Source organism: Cavia porcellus, unplaced genomic scaffold, assembly GCF_034190915.1.
Source record: "Cavia porcellus strain 051 isolate PalLab524CR breed Dunkin Hartley unplaced genomic scaffold, mCavPor4.1 scaffold_19, whole genome shotgun sequence".
Taxonomy (NCBI): Eukaryota; Metazoa; Chordata; class Mammalia; order Rodentia; family Caviidae; genus Cavia; species Cavia porcellus.
This window is the reverse complement of record NW_026947502.1, coordinates 52654142-52675249: the sequence shown is the minus strand read 5'-3', so window position 1 is coordinate 52675249 and position 21108 is coordinate 52654142. Positions and strand designations below refer to the sequence as shown.

General features: G+C 42.3%; 1 protein-coding gene across 1 annotated transcript in view; it reads right to left on the bottom strand.

The window, feature by feature from the left end:
- The window catches only part of Hhla1 (HHLA1 neighbor of OC90), a 39731-nt gene extending 28039 nt beyond the window's left edge, over window positions 1-11692 (bottom strand). Inside the window, exons 1-6 of the mRNA XM_013149921.2 lie at window positions 11614-11692; window positions 10470-10535; window positions 7356-7412; window positions 6540-6620; window positions 5786-5869; window positions 5602-5685 (exon numbers count right to left, since the gene is read on the bottom strand). Of these exons, the coding sequence (XP_013005375.2) occupies window positions 5602-5685; window positions 5786-5869; window positions 6540-6620; window positions 7356-7412; window positions 10470-10535; window positions 11614-11692 (451 nt within the window). The remainder of the gene's footprint in view (window positions 1-5601; window positions 5686-5785; window positions 5870-6539; window positions 6621-7355; window positions 7413-10469; window positions 10536-11613) is intronic.
- Window positions 11693-21108: the final 9416 nt, after the last annotated feature.

Here is a 21108-nt window from a genome sequence, read left to right as displayed (position 1 = left end):
CTTTGCTTATGTTTTTTATTCTTAAGTTATAGATCCTCTTGTCATTTTCTAGCCTTTGAATTGTTATTTCTTGGTTCCTTGTTATTTTTAATAGATCTTTTCTTTCATGATCATACATCATAAATCTCTCTTCAAGTTTTGAAAGGCTAACTTTTGTTTCTGTCAACGCACTTTGCCAGCTTTCAATGGAGTTTTTAGTTTCCTAGTAGTCTCTTTGGATCTGTTTCATGTATTCTAGATTTTGTTTATATTCTTCACCAAAGGTTTTTCTTCCTTTTCTGGGTTCCTCCTTTCTTGCCTCTGTGTTTTCTTGAAAGGGGCTTAGATTTCTTTAATTGACCTTTTTATTTCTTGTCTCACTTGGGTTAGAATTTCAGTTTTAACTCATGTATGAAGTCACGAGTTTGTTTCTTTATGTCTGCTGATATTGTGGCTAACATTGCATGATCACTGGACTGGTTCTCTTCTGTATTTACCTCCTCTGGGATTATTTGCCCAGGGTCTGCTGCTGGAGGTTTTGTCTTATCTTTTGCCCTTATCATGTTTCTGGTTTCTTTCAGACAGGTGTGTGGAGGAGGTCTCAGGCTGTCTCTGTATTACTTACAGTTTTTCTAAAGCGTGCTGGCTGGGGGCTTGCTGCTCTCTCCAGTTTGCTGATATTCAAGTGTATCAGGTGGCACACAGGGACGCTGCAGGTTGGCCCCTCCCCTTTGAGGCAGTCAACCTGCAAGTGCCTTCAGCACTTTATGCTGTGCTGTGGTGGATATCACAGGGTTGGAACAATTTTGCCCCTAGCTATTGGTTCCTGACAGCAGTGTGGTTCAGCCCAAGCTGTTCCCACCAATCCTCTCTGGGCCAGGGGCAGTTGACTGATGCCACCATGGCACCAGGCTCTGCCCTACTCCAAGATGTCTTCCAGTCAGCCTCCCATGTCAGAGGACCCAATTTCCAGCACTCACTGAGAGCCAATAAAGCTCTCTACATTGGCTCCACTCCACACTGTGCCACATCCTCCCACCAAGGGCCTAGGACTCACCAATTCCTGTTATCAGCAGCCACGACTTTGGTGCAATCTTCAATCGTCTGACTCCACGGCACACCCAGCACAGTGTGAATGGGCCTCAGTGAGCATGTTGGGTTCAGCCCTCCACCCACGCTTTTCCTTCCACTTTTTAATTTTATTTTTCTTTCAGTTTCCTCCTGGGTTAGTGAGAATCATTCTCCAATCCTCTGGTCCTCTCCATGTTATCAGATTCTAGCATCTGGGCTTTTTTCCCGGAGAGGTTCTCTATCCAGCTTCCTAGCAAGACGTCATTTTTTTTTCAGTAATTGCTTTTTAATTTCCCTGCAAATTCTTATTCGGGCCTCTGTAGACAGTTTATATTGTCACCATTCCCCACTGTAATTTTTATAAACAACAATTGTTTTGGTCAGTTGATTTCTGATCATTTGTGAAACTGGAAACATAGTAATGAGCCCATGCTTCTAACCTCATTGCCTGTGTTTATATAGAATCCTTACCACGGATGGGCTCATTGAGGACATTAAGTGATGAAGCTACTATAAGAAGCCTTACTGCCACTGACAGCGGGAAACCTAAGAAACCTGCCAGTGGATCTACAACATGGAAATGGCAAGAAAAATCAACTTCTTGATGTGAAAAAATCAGGCAGATCCATGGCAGGGCTGCTGATGCCTGTGGATAGGAGGCCCACATCTAGTTTATGTTTCCACCTCTTTCTTGAAACTCATTTTGTTATCGTTCTCTGTAATAAACAGGGTCACATATATGCAGAAAGTTTGCATCTATAGAATTATCCCACTATGCGCAGCAAACCCCTTCTTTCATCAAAGAGAAACTGAGTCAGAAGCAGTAAGGAGTAAAGTGGTGATTGCCATGCCCTGGGGGAGGGGCAGTCCAGGTCAGACTTCCACTTTGCTGAGATGAAAAGTTCATCACAGCACAGGCTGTTTCTTCTTTACTCTGCAGTGGGGGGTCTCCCTCTGAAGAGAGTAGCCACTGTGAAGTCCTGTATCATTTTCATTATTTTGTTGGGTTGGGTTTTATTCTTTGTTTTGTTTTGTTTAACTTTATTATATGTGATGGCATGGTAGTTATTTCAAAGATACCAAGATATATTATGGTAGCCATTTTGGAGTTACTATTATCTTGTTTTGATGTCCTTTACCATATTCATTGTTTTGTTTTTATTGGTTTTATTTTGTTCTGTTTTGCTTGACTTTTACTATGTCTGAAGGTATCTGCCGTTATTTTGAAGACAAGGGGGATTATGATAACCATGGTTGATTTCTTATTATCTGTTTTGAAGTCCTGTGTCACTTATATGGGTTTGTTTAGATTGGCTTTATTCTGCTTGGCTTTATTCTCTTTAAAATAAAAATTTTAAAAAGTTATTCTTTGTTTTTATGAATCTATTTAACTTACTACTAATGCACATAAATGAATTATTTCCATTCATCTTCATGTATAAGTAGAAGTGAAGGAAAACCTTTCTATTTTTTGCCAATCCAACTGGTAGTGATTTAAGGCTATCTCTTAATATCCAGTGTTGGCAACAGTATGGGAAAATAGATGCATTCAAACTTTGTTATAAAAGTGTAGATTTGTGAATGGTTTCTAGAAAAAAATTTAACAGATTGAATCACCACAAAATTGTTTGCCTGTCTGCCAACAATTCTCTTTTGAGAGCTTTATCTTATGAAGATAATTGGGCGAGCACTCGTACTGATTTTACTCATAGATGCTCATCACGTCAGTGTAAAATATCAGAAATAAGTTATATTTTCATCACTGGGAGACAAATTAAATAGACAAATTCTTTTAATGACTACCATAAATTCATGTAAATGACATCTGCTTATACATATTAGAATGGACCATTTTTTGACATACACTCTCAAATTCCTCTACTAAGAATTAGTCACGTGTGATTTAATATAATAACTACGTTTTCAAACATGCTTTGCAGGTGGCATGCATGGTACTAAGTGGCATGTATGGTACTAAGTTCAATACAAGAGAATATGAAAGGAAAAATGTTAGCAACTTCAATGCCCTGTGTTTACAGCAGATGGGCAGGGCTTCCAGTTCTCTGCACCCTGCCCTTGCAGTTGAAGCTTGAGGGTAGCACATCAAACTTTCAGAGTCAGGCTACACTTCACCTATGAACCTCCACTTCCTGAAGCCACCCTGCTTGTGGAATCCCTGCCTATCGTCTAAAGTGTATTGTTGTGTATCAAGCATAGGTGGTGAGAGATTTGGAGTAGATAGGAAAGTTGGAAAAGTAGATTTTTGGCAGGAGGGTTGAATAGGTAGGATTGGTTCATATAGTCCTGTACAGTGTTCACCAAAGAGTGAGTAGGTATGGATGCTGGAACACAAAGTATGTTGGAATTTTTGGTTACACTTGTCCAAGTTGCATAGCACTTTGATGACACTGCTTTTTAAAAATCAAGAAAGTGTAAACCATTTAATTTAAGGGAAAAAGGAGAATATGTGGAAATATACATTTTAAGGACTACATGTTAAAATTGAGAATATTTAAAAGAAAATAATCCAGACCTGAAGATCATCCATAAAGGCATCTTTCTCAGTTGTTCTGAGTAGTGCTCAAATGTGCAGGATCTCACTGTACAAATCTGAAAAGGGACTAACAGCAAGTGTGTTGCTCCGTATTAAGTTGTGGGGACATCACTATGCTTTACCAGAGACATGACAAGCGATCTCACACATGGATAATGGTCATTAGGATGAATTATTTTCTAATAGCTGTTTCAATGATGTAGAAATATGTTCTGTCTCATGGAGTAGACCTATAAACTTTCCCAAGGTAGATGTGACTTTTATTTTCATCTTTTACACTTTGGAGGAGGGTTTAACTTGCACAAAGCTTGGCCCCTAGCAGGAGTTAATGAGATGGTGAGAAAGATGTAATTATGAAGATTTTTCTTCCTCTCAAAACTATTCTATTGATAAGATTTTCAGGGTGCCTTTAGAAAGATAATAGATACCAAGTAAACAGTCTGGTAAATCGTACTGATACTATAGTAAGTATTAGTCATTACGATCTTTAAACTTTTCAGTGTTTGTTTCAGAAATTCCACTTTGAATAATTTATCTTCATAAAAGCACCTGAAAGAAGGTAGAGTTTCATATGCAAAGATGTGCAGGATTATTTACATTATAAACATTCTAGAATCTACTCAGAAGCATGACAGCAGCATGCTAGAAAATGTTTGCATTCATAGATTACATACCCATTGCAGATTCTTACAAAGCTTGTAACGCCATAGAAAACGCTTTACTATTTGGTTAAGTGCAGAAAAATGTGGAGGTTCTGGTTGCATTTGACCTTTGCTTTCCTTCCAATTTACTCTTTTATAAGTTGTCAGAGGAATCCTTTTATGCATGTGGCTGAACTCTTGTTGCTCCTCTGTCCAAATAATCACTATGGCTTCCTTGTTAGACAGAGTGAAAATTAAAATACTTGCAATGGACCGTGAACTTGCATGTGATCTGGGCTGTAGACTACCCTCTCTTGATTTCATTTCTCATGGTTCTTCCTTGGCTCATCTGCCTGCCTGCAGCACTGCTCCAGGAACCACAGTGATGGCCCCTCCTTCCGGGAGACAAACGCTCATTTCCTTAGAGATTTCCCTACTGCTCAACTCATGGAAGCCTTCCCCACCATCTCAGTTCTTTTCCCCTTTCCTCCTGTGTTTTACCCATGGTCAGGTGATTAGTCCCTGTGTATTTGCAGTTTACTTCTTAACTTTCCATCCCCTCCTCCGGAACCTCAGTTTCTTGCCATTAGGGTTGTGTGTGAACTGCTCAGAATAAGATCCCACAGGGGCTGAAAGGAGGGTTGGTGAAGGATGAATTCATGGCTAGAGAGTAACTTTTATTATTACTTTTCAGAATCCTCTAAATAAAAGGAACATGTAATATTTGAAATTTTAATTATATAAGTAACACATGAATTCACTCTTACTGAGAAAAAGTCCTGATAATACAAGTCTTCTCAAATCCACATTCTTCCACTCAAAAATAGGGGCCCTATCTTCCCCAAAGTCAAAATTACCAGGAAAAGGCAAACATTTCAAGTTGATTCAGGACATCTAGACAGTCATAAAACCACGAATAAACACATTCATGAAAGAGAGCCTCCTGAAATGCTTCAGAGAGAGACAGCACTGTGGGCTGCCTGTGTTGGAAGCAAAGGGGAGGCACTGAGGGGAACTGATGGCAATGTGTCTTTCACTTAAAAGTTTTCTAAAAATTTCAACATTCACGATCTATTTTTGTCACTACTCATACAGCAGACTGTTCTCCTTCTAGCAGATATTTAGCTCTTTCCTGATTTTAAAATGCTGTGTGAACATTTTTTTCCTTCCTTTGGTGCACAGGAAACTATTCCTCTATGACAACACCAAAAAAGAGACTTTCTGGGTCAGTGAATGTACACACATCTAAGCACAGTAGACATCACTGTATTTTCCTATGAAAACTGAATATGTATATATATAAAAGGGCACAGGTGAGTTGGAAACACTGTGAGGCTCACGGCTGGCTGCACCTACCTGACAGGTCATTGGTCCGATTGTTGAGACAGTAGCAGAACCTTGTGGGGAATTTGGCTGGGTCCACTGTCTTCAGATTAGAAACTATGAAGAAAAAGGCCTTGCACAGGATCCTGACCCCCCGGCCACCCTACGGCCCCTCGCCCGCCACTGTCGCTGTGAGGAAGAGGCAGCCCCTGCTCACTGTTGTAGATGGCCAGGGAAACCTTGTGGAAGGCAAAGGAGCTGTAGGAGGTGATGCTCAGCAGGGAGAAGAACCGCCTGCTCTCTGTCCAAAGAAAGTGAAGAGAATGAACACCACATCTGCCTGCTGAGAAGCAGCAAACAACGATGCTGCAAGCAAGCAAATAAGCAGGTCACAGTCATCAACAGTATCATCAACATGTGACAAAAATCAACACCCAAATCACAGAAGTTACAGATAAGAAAAATACAAACAAACTGAAATCAGAAATACAAAAGCAAACCAAACCCAGACCACATGCTTCGCTTGGCCAGATGTTCTACCCAGAAGCTCAAGAAGGTGTCTTAGTTTCCTGGGGGTCTTAGTTTCCCAAGGCTGGTGGCTCATAGAAACTCACGTCTTCACAGTTTTGGAGGTTGGTGGGAATCTAATCTAGGAAGATGGGTGGGTTTAGGAGCCTGAATTGTCATGAACATCTATAGTAACTTTTATTTGAATAATTTTATACCACATGAGGAAGGAGTACAGGGGTTGAAGCTTGGGTTTTGATACATACAAGTCACCCCATGGCCCATTGTGCCTCAGGTCCTGGGAATAGCTTTATAGAGACCTTAAAGCCATACACTGGGCAGAATCCTGGCTCTGTGTTACCTGAGCTCTTTGGGAGAATGAGGTGTGCACTTGAGCTTGAATACCCCCTACTCAGTTTCCAGGTGGTGTCATCCTTACCACCTGCTGTGGCACAGATGGTTACCTTTTAAAGCTCTGCTCAGCATCCTGTTTACAACATCTGTCAGGTTAAGTGCTGACAGGTCAACAGACCTTGCGGGCAGCTCTGAAAGAGATTGAAGGACAGCATTGGAAGAGGTCTTTCCACAAACTTTAGGCTGATAAACTTGCCCCTTGGATATATGTAGAACATGTACCAAGTGTCAAGCACAAGAACGCTAAGACAAAAAGCAGTTCCTATCAGGAGCCCAGGAGGCCGCCACCAAGGGCACACAGACTGACAAAGAAAGCACTTATTTCAGTGATTGTTGTATCTCTGAATTTGGGAAGACTGGAGATTGGTTGGTGGGAAGCCACAAGGCATCGTGGGATTTCTCCAAGGCTCTGAAAGTAGAAGCAATACCCTGCCTCACATTGACATCTCATGGGCAGAGTTTTTAAAAATTCTACAATTTCAGTGTGTGGGCTCCATCCTCTAAGAGATCCAGGTTTAACAGGCTCAGGCTATGACTCAAACAGCAGTTTGAAAGAACAGAGTCTCCCCAGGTATTGGTAGAGTGCAGCCTTGGGTGGAGACACTGTTGGGTGAAGACCTTCTTCCTCCCAGCTGCTTCTTGAAGAGCTGGAAAAAACAGGTGAGCAGGTGGAAAGAGCAGCTGGTGCTCCTCTCTGCATTTTTTTTTTACAAGCATTTTAAACTGTTTTGCTTTTGTTCAGATAATAATTTGGGAGATGGTGTCATTCCCATGAGGGGCTTGGGAATGAATGCCCAGGACAGTGGGTGAACTTGCTTGGCAGCCCATCCCCTATGCTGTGGGAAGATGCTAAGCTGGAGACTCACCTGTGGAAGCAAGAAACGCCAGCCCCTTCTCCTTCCACTCTTCTTTAAGGACAGATCCTGGGAAGGCAAAAGTTTCCATGAGGGGAATGCAAGTCAACCTGAGCTCTGGGAGTTGGGAAAGCTTTGGAGGCTCTGGGGTTCAGCAGTGTAGGCTCACTGGGGAATGCCAAGGAAGGCAGTTCCAGGGTCCTCCTGAGCTCAGGCCTCACCTCACCTCACCTGAGCTCCTTGGACTCGGTGAACCCTTGACACCCACACTGTACTAGTTGTGAAAGCTGACTGCAGTACAGAAGCTCTAATCTGTCCAAGTCCTTCACTTGGTTGGGAAACAGCGGCTCAGACCAAAGAAGCAACTCAGGTAACTTTGTACAACTCCATAGTTGTAACCACAGGCTCAGAATCTGCATCCAGGAACTAGAGGAATCACCCTTCCAGATCCTCAGGCCCCTCACCTACCACAGTTGGCAAATTTCAAGCTATCAAATGAGAAAATTCCAGAGGCAATTTTAAAATATCAAAAGTATTCCATCCATCCATCCATTCATCCATCCATCCATCCATCTATCCATTCAACAGATACTCACTGAGGGTAGCAATACACCAGAAGTTGGGTGTGAACAAGTTAATCAGAAGTGATCTAGTCTCCACACAGAGCTTTGCATTCTGTAGCTTTGGCAGGAAGAAATTCATGGAGAATGACAGGTGAGGAGCATCAGCACTTAGAAGAGCAGGCGAAGTGAGCACATGCAGCAGCGCAGGTCACTAGCCTATCTGGTGGAGAAGGCCTCTTGCTGAGATCAGCTACCTCAAACTGGAGGATGTACAATCATGCTGCACCTACAGCCATCACTGCTGCAGTGACTAGATTTGTTTGCATTCAGATGGAGAGAGGAGTTCTGTAGACATTTTATAAAAGGAAGGACCAAGGTATGGAGAGTCTGAACAGCGCACTGAATGTTCCAGAATAAATCAGAGTTCAGGGCTTGGTGACTTACCTGTTGGACCAAGGGCAGCCCCATCTTTTTGCTTCTTAACACCTTTGATTCCAGGCACTGGAACAAAAGTCCTCATCAGTCAAATGAAATTCTGGAAGTGCTGCTCCCACAACTCACATCCTCAAAACTCATCTTGTCCAATGCTCCTTTGAAGGCACAGGAAACCAGGACTGAGAAAAGTTAAGAGATGTGTCTCAGGCCTGCCTCGGGCTCATGGCTGATGGAAAACTGAACAAAGCTGTCACCACACTCCTTCTCTGTTACTTTCTCCTGATTTTCACTTGCTTTCACGTCAATTACTGTGTTAAGAACACTTAATATAAGATCTGCACACAACACGGTGCTCTTCACTCTAGGCACCACGCTCTCCAGCGCATCTCTAAAACTTGTTCATCTTGCAAAACCAAAACTTTACCTGTTGAGCAACAAATTCTCCATTTCCTCCACATACATCCTGGTGGACATCTTTATACTTGCTGTATCTATGCCCTGGACGCTCTGGACATATAGCATGCTTGAGATCATGCTGGCTTGCAGCACAGAGCTGCTGCAGTTAGCGTGATATCCTCCACGCTGCTGCAAAAGGTAGAATTTTCTTCATTCTAAGACTGAATCTTATTTCATTGTCTGTGTGGAAATATGTGCTGCATTCTCTTTATCTGTACATGTACTGCTTTTCAAGCACCCCGTTGAAACTGGAACCAGATCAACTGTTGCCTGCTTAACTCAGCTTGACATTTTATAAGATATCAGGGTTCTTGATTAAATGTCAGAAATTCTCAGATCATAGGCAGGTGGGGGCCGTGACTCCCCTAACCCACAGTAAGGCTGCTGGAGGCAGAGAGGTTGTGTCACATCAAGAGGCAGGTTGTGACACACATGAATTATGAAACTGGCCCCAAACTGTCCAGCAATCTGTGCTGTGGCTCAGGGATGCCCTGCTCCACCTGGCACTGTGAGTGGCACTATACCTCTCCATCCACCTTGAATCAGCTGCTCTGTGATTTGAGGCTGGTACCCTTGGCCTTGCTGGGTGCTTGCCCTGGCAGCAGAGTCCCCACAGCAGGTGACAGTCAGGCTGACCTGCATTCCAGACCTCCAGCTGCAGGGTGCTGGGCTTTTGTGATTCTTGTTCTTTCCAGCTGCAGTGCTGGACACAGATCAGTCTTTCTGACCAAGCATCAGTCTTGAATAGTCTCTTTATCAAAGAGAAACTATTTCTGCCACCCCCTGTTTAAAATTACAAGTTCTTGGGTGGACTTGGTAACAATCTTTGAAGTTCAAACTATACACATCTTAAAAACCTACTTCTCAATGAGACATTATAGATAAACCTTTTTCAAATAAATTGCTGGTTACCTAAATTCATCGTTCTATTTATAAATAAAAAGATCTTTAAAATAGAAAGTACCTGATCCTCATTATACTTCTCCATGGTTAATATTTTATCACCATTTATCATTTAGCACTAATAGTTTAGGAATTATCTACATTTAAAGGGAAGAAAATTGGAATCTCAAACAGTAAAGATTTATGGGGAATTATCCTACTTAAATATATTGGCACAATTGGTACTCTCAGGGCAAGGGATGTGGCTGATTGAGTTGGGGTATGTTTACATTATATGCTCTTACATCTTTTGCCATTTGAATAATGTGGATGTCCCATGAAAAATAAAATTTAGAAAATAAAGATCAAATTCTACACTTTCAAAAAGAAGGACATTCAAAAAGATAACAACAAAATGTAAACGTAGTCCCTGACTCCTCTGTCCTTTATGTTACAAGATGCTCACTCTGTTATAGCACTGCTGACCTCATATCATCGAAAAAGGAAAAACAAAGAAAGATGAAGTTGTCACAAAGGTGATGATGGCAAACAACAGTATTTTCCACTGTAATATATTGTATCACTGAAGGACTGTCACGGTCTAAGTGAATTTAATAAGATCCTGTGAATCCAAGTATTCAATAAGCCATAAATAAGCAGCTCACAGAACCATTACTAGGATTGTCAGAGCGTTAGAGGCTCTGCTTATGACAGGAGATGGTAGGGATCACAGGAGTCAAGGAATTTGCCCAAGAACAGAAAGAGCTATGGGAAATCACTGCTCATTTACCTGCTATACCAGTCGGCAGGAAATTAATTTCTTTTTCTTTCTTGGCTTCTCTTTTACTGGCAGACACTAAAGTAAAATGGGTTTCATCAGAGGAGGTGTTATCCGAACATAAAGTCACAGAAAATTTAATTCAAATGACCTTTTATAGATGAGAAAATTATGACCTGGAATTCTGATATGATTTGTTCAAAATTTTCCTTTAGCTTGCTGATTCTTTCAATCATTACTCATTTAGTACTCACTGAAGAACCAGAGCGACACTAGAGACAGAATCTGCTAGAAGTTGTGTGTATTGAGGAGACAGACATAAAGCAGAGTGGAATGATAAAATACAGATAATGCTGAATACTTGCTTAACAAGATGGGGACTGAGGATAAGAACATGGACCCTAATCTCATCTCAACAGTCTAGAAGCCTTCCCTGAAAGGGGCTGCTGCACTGCCACTGTGAGGATGAACAGTATTTGGGAAGGATTTAGCTACCTGAGGGATCCTGATGCATGGAGACCAGCCTTATCCTAGGCCTGCCATTCACATATAAGGACCTGGAGGAAGGCTGGATAAGAAAGAAGGAGTGGACATTTGTAGGAGCTGGTGTAAGCAAGGGAAGCAGGTCCCATGGAGCGGTTAAGTCTCAGGAGCTCATCCCAAAGGAAAGTAGTGACTGAGTAACTCTGGGGGACAGAGCTGTGTGGAGAACACAATGAAGTGACATAATGAGGGGAGGTTATCAAGGCTGATGGTGAGTGGATTGTGAATAAACAATAAACATAGAGCTGTTTAGGACCTTCCTCAGTGGTTCAGGGAGGACAGGTTTGGGCAAGCATGGTAACAATGGAACTGTAGAAAGTTCTGTGGCATGATTGAAACTATCACAAAAAGTCAAGAGATAAAAGCAGACATGGAATTTATGATTGCCATCTTGATAAAAATCATTTCCGATTCTGGGTTGAAATGTTGACTAGTGAGATTCTTTTCTTTCCTTTCTTTTTTTTTTGTACCTGAAACTGAACTCAGGTCTTTGCTCTTGCCAGGTAGGCACTTGTGCCACTGAGCTCTACCCCTGGTTCAAGATCATTAAGAAACAATGAGTATCCAAAATTACATGTGTGGAAGAGATACTTACGGAGCTGAACAGATGCACCTGTGTTCCCAAGGGACAGGACACATGCCAGGGCCACACACAGCCTCCCAAGAGGACTGTGCAGCAGGAAGTGTGGCATGTCGTGATGCCCCCCGCCACCTGGAAGCAAACAGGCAAGAACTGGAGGAGACGGGCTGGATAATTAAGCACGCTGATGAAGAATATCCCTTGAGAACACTACATAGGAAGTCATCAAATTACAAGGTATGATAAAAATACAGTGAATATCTATTTCTTTTTGAAATCTTACAGTAAAAGCACATTGCCCTTCCTCCTCTGCGCCTCCCCTCACTTTGACTATACTTTTCCCATCATGCCACCATTTTCTGAAGCAGTTCTGGACGTCTCCCTTCATGAGTATCTGTAAGTCACAGAGTCCTGAATTGATTCAAAACATTTATGTTTCATGACCATTTTAACTTTGGGGAAGAGCCAGAAGCCACACCGTGCTGGATTCAGTGAATAAGACAGACAAGGCAGGCTGCCGTGTTTGTACAGGCCTTTCAGCTGGTTGGCACTCCACAGCACATAAAGACATGATCACATCTCATAAAGACGTGATGAGGATTTCCAGCACTGCTTCAGAAAGCGGCAAGAATTATGGGAGAAGAGAGCTTGAACTGATGGGGACTATTCCAAAGGTGATAAGTGGTGATATATTTAGTACTATAAGCAAGTTTTTAAAAGCATTTAGTATTCACTGTATGTTTTGACCACCCTTTGTACAACTGGAAACTAATTAAATCTGTACTAATTAAAACAGATTAGGATATGCTGAGATTTTAGTCCATATCGACTGTAATCTCTGCTCTACACGTTTGGGACCCTTGTAGTGGGGCTGGTGCCTTCTGGTATATCTCCATCTAGCAGCCCAGTAGCTGTGTCAGCCATAGGTCATAGCGGCAGTGGAAAGGAGAAAGGTGGAATGTGATGCACCAACTTTTAAGCACTTTGGTGGGAAGCTACATGTTCACTCTTAGAGCCTGTGCTAGGATGACATCCCAGTCCTGTGTGACTGGATGCAACCTTGGGACCTGGGACAGGGTTGTGTGCATGTATGGAGACCATCAGTGTCTCCTTCTAGGGTTTTCTCTCTGGATGGACAATATCTTCCAAATCAGCATCACAACACTCATACAGCAGAAAATGTTTAATGTACGAATACCACTGAGTGTTTCAAAGCTTTTCCATCTCTGCAGCTCTGCATGTCAGTAACTTTCCCCGGCATTTGCTATGCAGAATCAGCGTGGTAGTCAAAGCTGCAAAACTGATACTAATGAGAATAGTAGTGAGCATTCACTGAGCACATTTGTGAAATACAGAATGTTGTCCAATGCAAATTACCGCTTGATAGCTACGCAGTCTATCCACGTAGGTGTTTGTGTAATACCCATTTAACACACTGGGTGTCCAGACCTGCTTGGAAAGAGCCAAAATTTCTTTTGCTAGAATGCAAAAGAAATCTTGAAAGCAATTTAAGAGGGGAAGAAAAATGAAGAGAATGTGCACGGGGCTTGGGAAAATATTTCAGGAATTTTGCATCTGCATAGTGAATTGCATTTGGAGAACTTTTGCTCCATTAGGAACAGAATCAACTTGTATGATTTTCTTGAGATATCATCAAACATTTTAAAAGATTTTTAATGGTTGTGTGTACCTCATTGGTGTTTTACTAAATGCCAACCTAGATAAAGATCGACCTTACAAAGAAGAAAGAAGAAAGGTTTTCTTGGAGTTTTCTTATTCTTATAAATCTATTTACTCTCTGAATCTTAGTTTTTATTATCTAGGAAGTGGTGATAAGAGAATTTAACTCACAAGATCTTAGTGATGATTTAAGATAATGATTCCACAACACAACTCTGTAACCCTATAACACACTGTAACTCTCAGTTCTCACACTGGACATCTTGGTCAGTTTTGCAAAGCCCTAACAGACTACCATTGAGTGAATAATTCATGAAGAACATACATTTATTTCTCACCCTCAGGGAGCATGGACATTCTAAGATCAAGGTGCTAACATCTGGTGTGGGTCATTTTACTAAAACTCACAAGGTAGAAAGTCAGGAGAGCCACACCCACTCTCCAAAGGTCTGTTATAGAGGCTTTAATCTGGTCTTTGTAGCAGGGCTCTCATGACTACTTTTCCTGAACCCTCTCCCATGTCCTGTAATGATGCTGTTGCACTGGGATTGAATTTCTAACACATGAATTTTGAAGGACACCTTCCAACAAAAGCAGCAGGGATCACTGTCAGGCTGCTGACACAGGAAGGAACTCATTGCTGACTTGCCCTTTCAGTTGCTGAGTAATTTAAAAGAGATAGATGCCTGTCCAACATCCTTATAGAAGATGAGGAGACCGATAGAGAAGTAGAGAAACAGAGAGAAAGAGTCTGGTGAGTTCAGCACTTGGCATTCTCTCTAGCAAGAGGTCGTGGGCAAGTACTCTGTCAAGGTGTGCAAAGGTTCCCCACCTTGGTGCCTCAGTCACAGTGGAAACATTGCCTGTTTTCTGATCTGTGGGTGTAGAACAGACAGTCATGGCTGTCCAGAAGCTGCTTTCTGAAACTCAAAGAAGTTGTAAAGTAGTACCGTGCAGTCTCTGGAATAAAGTACAGACTCAGGAAACTTAAATCCTTTCTCATTCTCTCATCTTTTCTTACTTTTTTCCTCCTCTTCTCCTTCCTCTTCTGTGTCCATTCTAGGACCCAATGCCATGGCAGAGGCCCATGGCAAGAATTAATATAAATTATAGTGGAAAAAGTATTTATCTCTGTCTTCATAATGGATACAAATTCCTGTTTTATGCTTGCTTCATTATAATAACATGCTCTAAAATATTATTCTGAGACTATTCATATTGATTTTGTTTGTAGAGAAAAAAGCTATTTTATTTTCATGCCAGTTTTTACTTCTTGGCCATTGTTTAAAACCATATGTCTGGGATAACTCTGGTGGATTTAGTAAATATAAACAAAAGGTACTCAGTTCGATGTTAACATGAGATGGACAGTAAACAATATTTTAATATGTCTCAATTGAAACAACCCTCATCTAGAGAGTCAGAGTCAGAGAGTTTTACTGAAGAATTTTACAGCTATACAAACATACTGGCGAAATGTGGCCTCATGACAGAGCTGAGGATTTCTGGTCTCCCTCGATTCCCTCTCTTGCAATCCTGGAGCACTGTGGTTCTGTTTAGGGCAGGGAAGTAGGTAAACTTTACTCGGATCTTGCGTGTTAGTCACTATGATCTAGGTCTAACTGGAGCTTCATTCACTCAAAAAATAATGATTTTGGGTGTATGGCACAGTTGGATCTTTGGCATAATTGTTGCAAGCATCATCTCTGTGTTTGCTTAGTGACTCTGGCCATAGCCAGCTTTCTAGGTTGCTGAAACTGTGTGTCTTCTTGTCCTCGCTTGAGGCTGTCTCAAAGATTAAAGCATGTTGTATGTGTGAAATGCAGTGACCAGTGTCTGGCACAGAGCATGAGCTATCTGACTATTTAACAAATAAATGAAAGTGACGATACTTAACAAAAGATGGTATTCCAGCAGGCAAGCCAGATAATGTTGTCCATGTGATAGAGTTATATTCCTCAAAGTTATAGTCTGCAAGGATAGGATCGACTGTCCAAAAATTTTCCCTAAAACTGAGTTATTTCACTGCATCCCCATGGTTATTACTGTTATTTACAAAACATTGCAAAATGTTGCTCCAAGGGCACCTGCAGAGAAGTATGCCATCTAACACAGTGACAAGAGTAATGTACCAAGGAATCAAGACAAGTCACCTCAAAACTCGATACTTTGGATCATGAATTATTTTGAGCTGAAGGCCATAGAATTGGAAAGAAGCCTTTTGAGTTTCCCCTATGTGCATAAATTTCTACTAAGTGAAGACTGTCATTAACTCCTTCTCTCAGGGGAGTTTCACAGCCTTGAAGAAGACAGAAATTTGGCATCAACCTGGGCTCAAACAAGCCAATCTGCATAAAATAATCCTTATCTTTTGTTAGCTTCCCCATGTATTCACCTTCCCACAATGTACCACCTGCAGAGGCTCAGGACCTTTTTCCCACAAATTTATTGACTTTTTGTTAAACTGGTGGCTAAGCCTCCAAATCTGATTGCCTCTTGGAGATTTTCATTTCATTTCTGTGAGGTTTCCCATAAGCATAGAAAATAAACCTTTCACTTCTGTTAATTTATATTTTGTCAGCTCATTTTGCAGGGCCCCATGCAGTGAACATAATAGAAGAGGGGAACTAGGTCAGCAGTGCCACGTGTTAACCCTCCGCTTTGGGGCATGGTGTCTATTATTTTACCTGCACCAGCTTCCTGTTAGGCAGAGACACAGGCAAATCTGTTACACAGAAAATGTCCTGAGAATCAGGGGTAAAGCCCATCAGCTTATGGCCACATGACTCTTGAGTGGGATTTGAACTGTGGTCTTCTAGATACCAGAAAAATGTCTGTGTCCCCTTTCACTTTCTTCTATTGTGTAGAATAACATTGCAGTGTCCCTGGAGTATCTGATGTTGAAGAACAGATGGGTTATTGCAAAGCATTTCATTGGGCAGAGTGGGTCAGAACTCCAGTTGTACTCCCAGAAGAAGGGCTGAGAAGTGCAGGAGTGACCGATGAGACAAGAGTCTGCCCAAGGGCATTGCGAAATTAATTCACAACATGGTGTGTTTTATTAGCACCAGCTTTGGAACTGGGAACCAGAATGGTTGGAACTAAACCTTTGGAGTCTTATTTAAAATTTGTGTTAATTCCCATTAGCAAAGATCACAAATCAGCTGACCATTTAACCTGACAAGTAAACCTGCCTTTCTCACTGCACACTGTAGCTGACAGATGCCTATCAGATTCAGAATAATCACAGGATGCAGACAGGAGGAAAACCTCCCACCTGGTCCCTACAGCTCCAGTGAGTGCTGGGTTCTCTCCACACCTTATGCTGGTCCCTTTGCTCCACAACCTCCCAGGTCAGTGACCTTAAAAGTCAGAAGATTGGGGAGCTTAGGTGGTTCCTGGCTTGTGAGACATTTCTGGATTTTAAACTGGGGCAGCCAGCTCCGAAGTCTGAATGAACACGGAAAAGTGAGATTCTCTGCTTTTTAGAAATACCCAGCAAAGCAAAGGAAGTGAGGACTCTATTATTAATTGGCCATCTGATATACCTGCAATAGTATACATGGTAACCCAAGAGTTCTCAAAGCAACCTTCTCTTTAAGAAATCATGGCTCAGAGGACCAGGTGGCCACAGGGCATGCAGTCAGCAGCTTATCTGCTTGCAGTCAAAGACCCTGGTAGTCTTTGGGTGACCCACTGAGGGAGTGGAGATTTTTAGCACTTGCCTCCCTACCAGTCACTTCTAGAACATTCCTTTGTTCTCATTCTAATTCTTCAGACTAAAGACAGTGTTTTCTTTATCACAGATGTGAGGACGAGCTATCTTCTTGACTGGTGATTGCATTAAGATCTCAATCAATAGTACAAAGGGGAAAATGGAAAGCAGTAGACTGTGGTCATAAAGTCTTCACTCAGCCCAGCGTAGACACCTGGTGATGGAAACTGCTCTCATATCCCTAAGCACCCCAGAGCCTAGAGCTTGGGAGTGAGAGCAGATGTAACCCTCAGCTGTCAGGAAGAGCGGAAATTCAAAGAGCTTAAAATAGCTACCGTATGTGACTCACCTGTTTCCTGAGTGGGATGAATGACTTCAAAGAACTTAAAGAGCCCAAATGATTAGCAGGTAGGTCAGAGCCACAGGGTTTATATGAGTTCTTGGTGAAAGATACAGGCCTGGGAGTGGGGGAAGCCTTGATAACTTCGCTTTAAATCCTCTGGGTGGGGGGATGGGAAATAATCCTACCCAAAACTCTGGGCAATGAAAGAGGATCATCTCTATCAGAGAAAAATGCCTGTGTGATAAACTGAATGAAATCTGTGCACAGAATGATAATGCCGCAATTCAGCATGGGATGGGAAACCTTTCCAGGCGCAATTACTGTATTGAAGGAGCCCTGGGGGGGTTAGCAGGTGATGACTATTCCTTCCTGTCCTACAGGTCTGCGAGGCCAGCATCTCCCGGGGTGAGACCAGAGGAAGTCTTCTAAGGGACTGGGGCTCGGCTCAGTTTCTGCAACTGCCTGGAATAGGAAGCCCCAGCCAATCCTTTGCCCGTGTGTATGTGGCCTGGCAGCTTGGGAGGCTTTTATAGTCTTAAAAGGCTATACAAGATGAAAGAAGACTGTTTGGTTGACATGTAAGAGTGACAAGAACAGATTTCTGTGTCCACTAATAACGTTTCCTTGAAATGTGGCCATAGTCATGCCCTGCATCAGGGATATTTGCGGCTGCACTGAAGACACAACTACAGAGCATCGGAGTTGCAACAGACCATACGGTCCCCAAAGCCTACAGTATTTGCTAGCTGGCCCTTTGCAGAAAAAGTCTGCCCATCCCTTGCTGTGAGCAGGTGACACAGTCAGATTCCTTCTACCTCCATGGCCCACGTTCCAATCTGACCGTGCTGCCTGGGCTATCAGGCTGCTTTATGCAGTTCTTGCCTCCTGGTTTATTTTTAAAAAACTTGAGTGAAGTATGACTGGTGCATTATTAAGCTCACTTGTCTTAAGTGCTTCACTGGTTTTTAATCAAAGGACCAAGTTGTACGATGATCACCACTTTCTGGCTTTAGAATATTTCTGTTGCCCTAGTAAGATTCCTGTTGCGCTTTCACGGCTGATCCACATCTGATTCCACCCACCAGCCTCAGGAACCACTCATCTACTTTGGATCTGTGTAGGTTTGCCTTTGTTAAATAGTTCACATAAATGGGATCCTATAATACGTGGTCAAATAAATCTTAAATCTTGAATCAGATCACACAATGACTTTCCTTAAAATCCTTCCATTGTTTTCCCCAGGACTTAGGCTAAAACTCCACAGTATTAGCCCACAAGGACTCACATAGCTACTATATTCCTAAGACCTTAGCCACATTTCCCCACAAATACAGCATTCTAGAGACGGTCCCAGGACCTTTGGGGTGACCGCTCCTTCTGATGGGAATGCTCCTCGTGAAACATCTCAGATGACTGACTCCTTTCCATCTTTCAGCTATCAGCGTAAATGTCCCTCACAGGGGATCAGCTCACCAAAGTATGCTCCTGTGTTTGCTTTGCACATGATCATAAATTCTTATTATTGCATTTGTTAGTTGAGTTGCTTCGTTATGATCTGTTCCTCTGCCAAAAACATCAGGAACGTGAAATCATTGGATTCATTCAGCATCATACCCAAGATTTAGGGCAATGTTTGACATTTTGTTGAATGAGAAAAATGAATGAATGATTATCCAGCTGTGCTTTTCATACTAAAATAGCTTTCACCTGAGCTCCTCTTGTATTCTCTGCACGAGTGCCACTGGAGAGAAACGCAAGCCTCAGGTGTACTTTTAAAACTTCTAGTAAGCAGATTTAAAAAGGAAAATAAAGAGAAGCAGGTGAAATTTATCTTCCAAATGTATTTTATTAAATATAATATAACCAAATGTTATCATTTCGACATGCAATTAATATTACAAATTATCAAGATATTTTTTCCTCTTTTTGTACCACCCTTTCAAAGCTGGTGTGTAGGTTACACTTATGAAGACATATCTCAGTGAGGCCTCCCTGCATTAGCATAGCCACGCTGTGCTGACAGCTGCTATATTGAATGTGATCACTGTGTAAGATCAGAGTGATTTTCTTAGGATTCAAAACTGACTAGCCAAGCAGGCTAGGGACCCTGCCCTCTAGACATGTTCAGTGTGGCTGTGTGTGTTTGTGTCTACTCCTTAATTTCTTTGATCCTCATTTACCTCATACTTGGTATATTTATAGTAGTGATTTCCCCAGAGTAATAGCACTGACTTTGAACTTGCAGATCACTTAGAGACATAAAGCATTATCATTATATGATCTTTAGAATTCTGGGAGAGTCCCTTGATCACACCAAGACTCCTGTCCACAATCCTAGATTGGACCCCCTCTCTGGTCCTTCTCTCTAGACCTGTATTCCAGGTGTCTGGGAAGATCATACCCTACACTCTCTGCTCTCACCCCTTTCCTGATTCCTCATATGTGTTTGCATTTTGTTATTTGCAATTCTGACATAAAAAGACAAACTTTAATGCTTTTTCATTGTTAATTGGCAAAACCAATATGATTTGAACTCACCAACTGCAATGGGCCTTACTGTTTTTATGTTTTGTTGCAGAAATGTTACATGATGACCATGAAGAGTAACCCCAGAACCTAACTGTCCCATCATATGGATATAGTGTATATACCAAAACTTTTAAAAATTGGAAGAATTCTGAATTCAGACTTTTCACTGGGCCAGGAGTTTCAGAGGGGACCTTAAGGCCCAGCTTCACCCCTCTGCCTGATGTTGTTGGCATCGTGGCTGAAGGGAGGTCTGTAACTATGTGGCCTGAGCTCTCCTGAAAGCCCTAAGCATAACACCCAGGGGACCTTGCCTCAATCATGCCTTTTTGGTTTCTACATTTGATGCCTTAATATCTTGAGACCATATTGTCTCTGGCAAATGGACTGCCTCTCTTCATCTCAGGGCTAATCTTAAACTTTGTCCAGGAGCAAATTTCCATATGCAACCAAACAATCTGGAGTCCCTCTCCCACCAGCTTCTCTCTTCCACAGGCCTCTGATACTCTGAGCATCATTCCCCTTCCTGAACCATCCCCTGGCTGGGCATCAGGCAGCCAGGGTCCAGCCCTATACTCTTGAGCCCCCTGAAAGTCTGGGCCTGCTGAGTGTGCCTTGCCGTTCTTTTCTGAGAAAACCTTATTGTCTCTTGACTACTGTCTGCTGTCCTGGCTCCTAACTGACCAAAGTTCTCTGCTGAGTGACTGCCTGCCCGTCCTGCCTTTCCTCTCCTAAGGAGCTGTATGGAGGATTCTCCTTCATGACCATTCTTTCTGTACTACAGATTGTATCTGATCTATAAAACCAAATTCCGAAGCTCTTGAAGGAACCTAACCACTCTCCTCCTCCAGGACTTCCTCTGACAAACCTCTTTCTTGCTAATGACCTGGCCTGAGAAAATGCAGTCAAGAGGGTTTCCTATGCCTCAACCCATGCACACCCTCCCTGCTGCAGATGGGAGCTCTCTATGCTGCCATTTTTCTTGTTTCTAAACATGAGAAAACTGGGCTCCTTGTGAGCACCCCACCATCTCTTGCAGCAACAATTTCTCTCTCACCACCAGCTCGTTTTCAGGAGCACCCCAGCTAATACTTTCCCCCTGAAAACAAAGATTAAACTCCACGTGTCCTGCCTTCCCTTATAGCTCCTTCCCCACTTCTTTCTTTTCCTTTTTGGTGGAAGCTTCTGGATGAGTTGTCTCTACTCAATGCCCCAGTTTCTCTCTCAAGCCACTCCCATCTTAGGTGACACTAGCACTCCACGA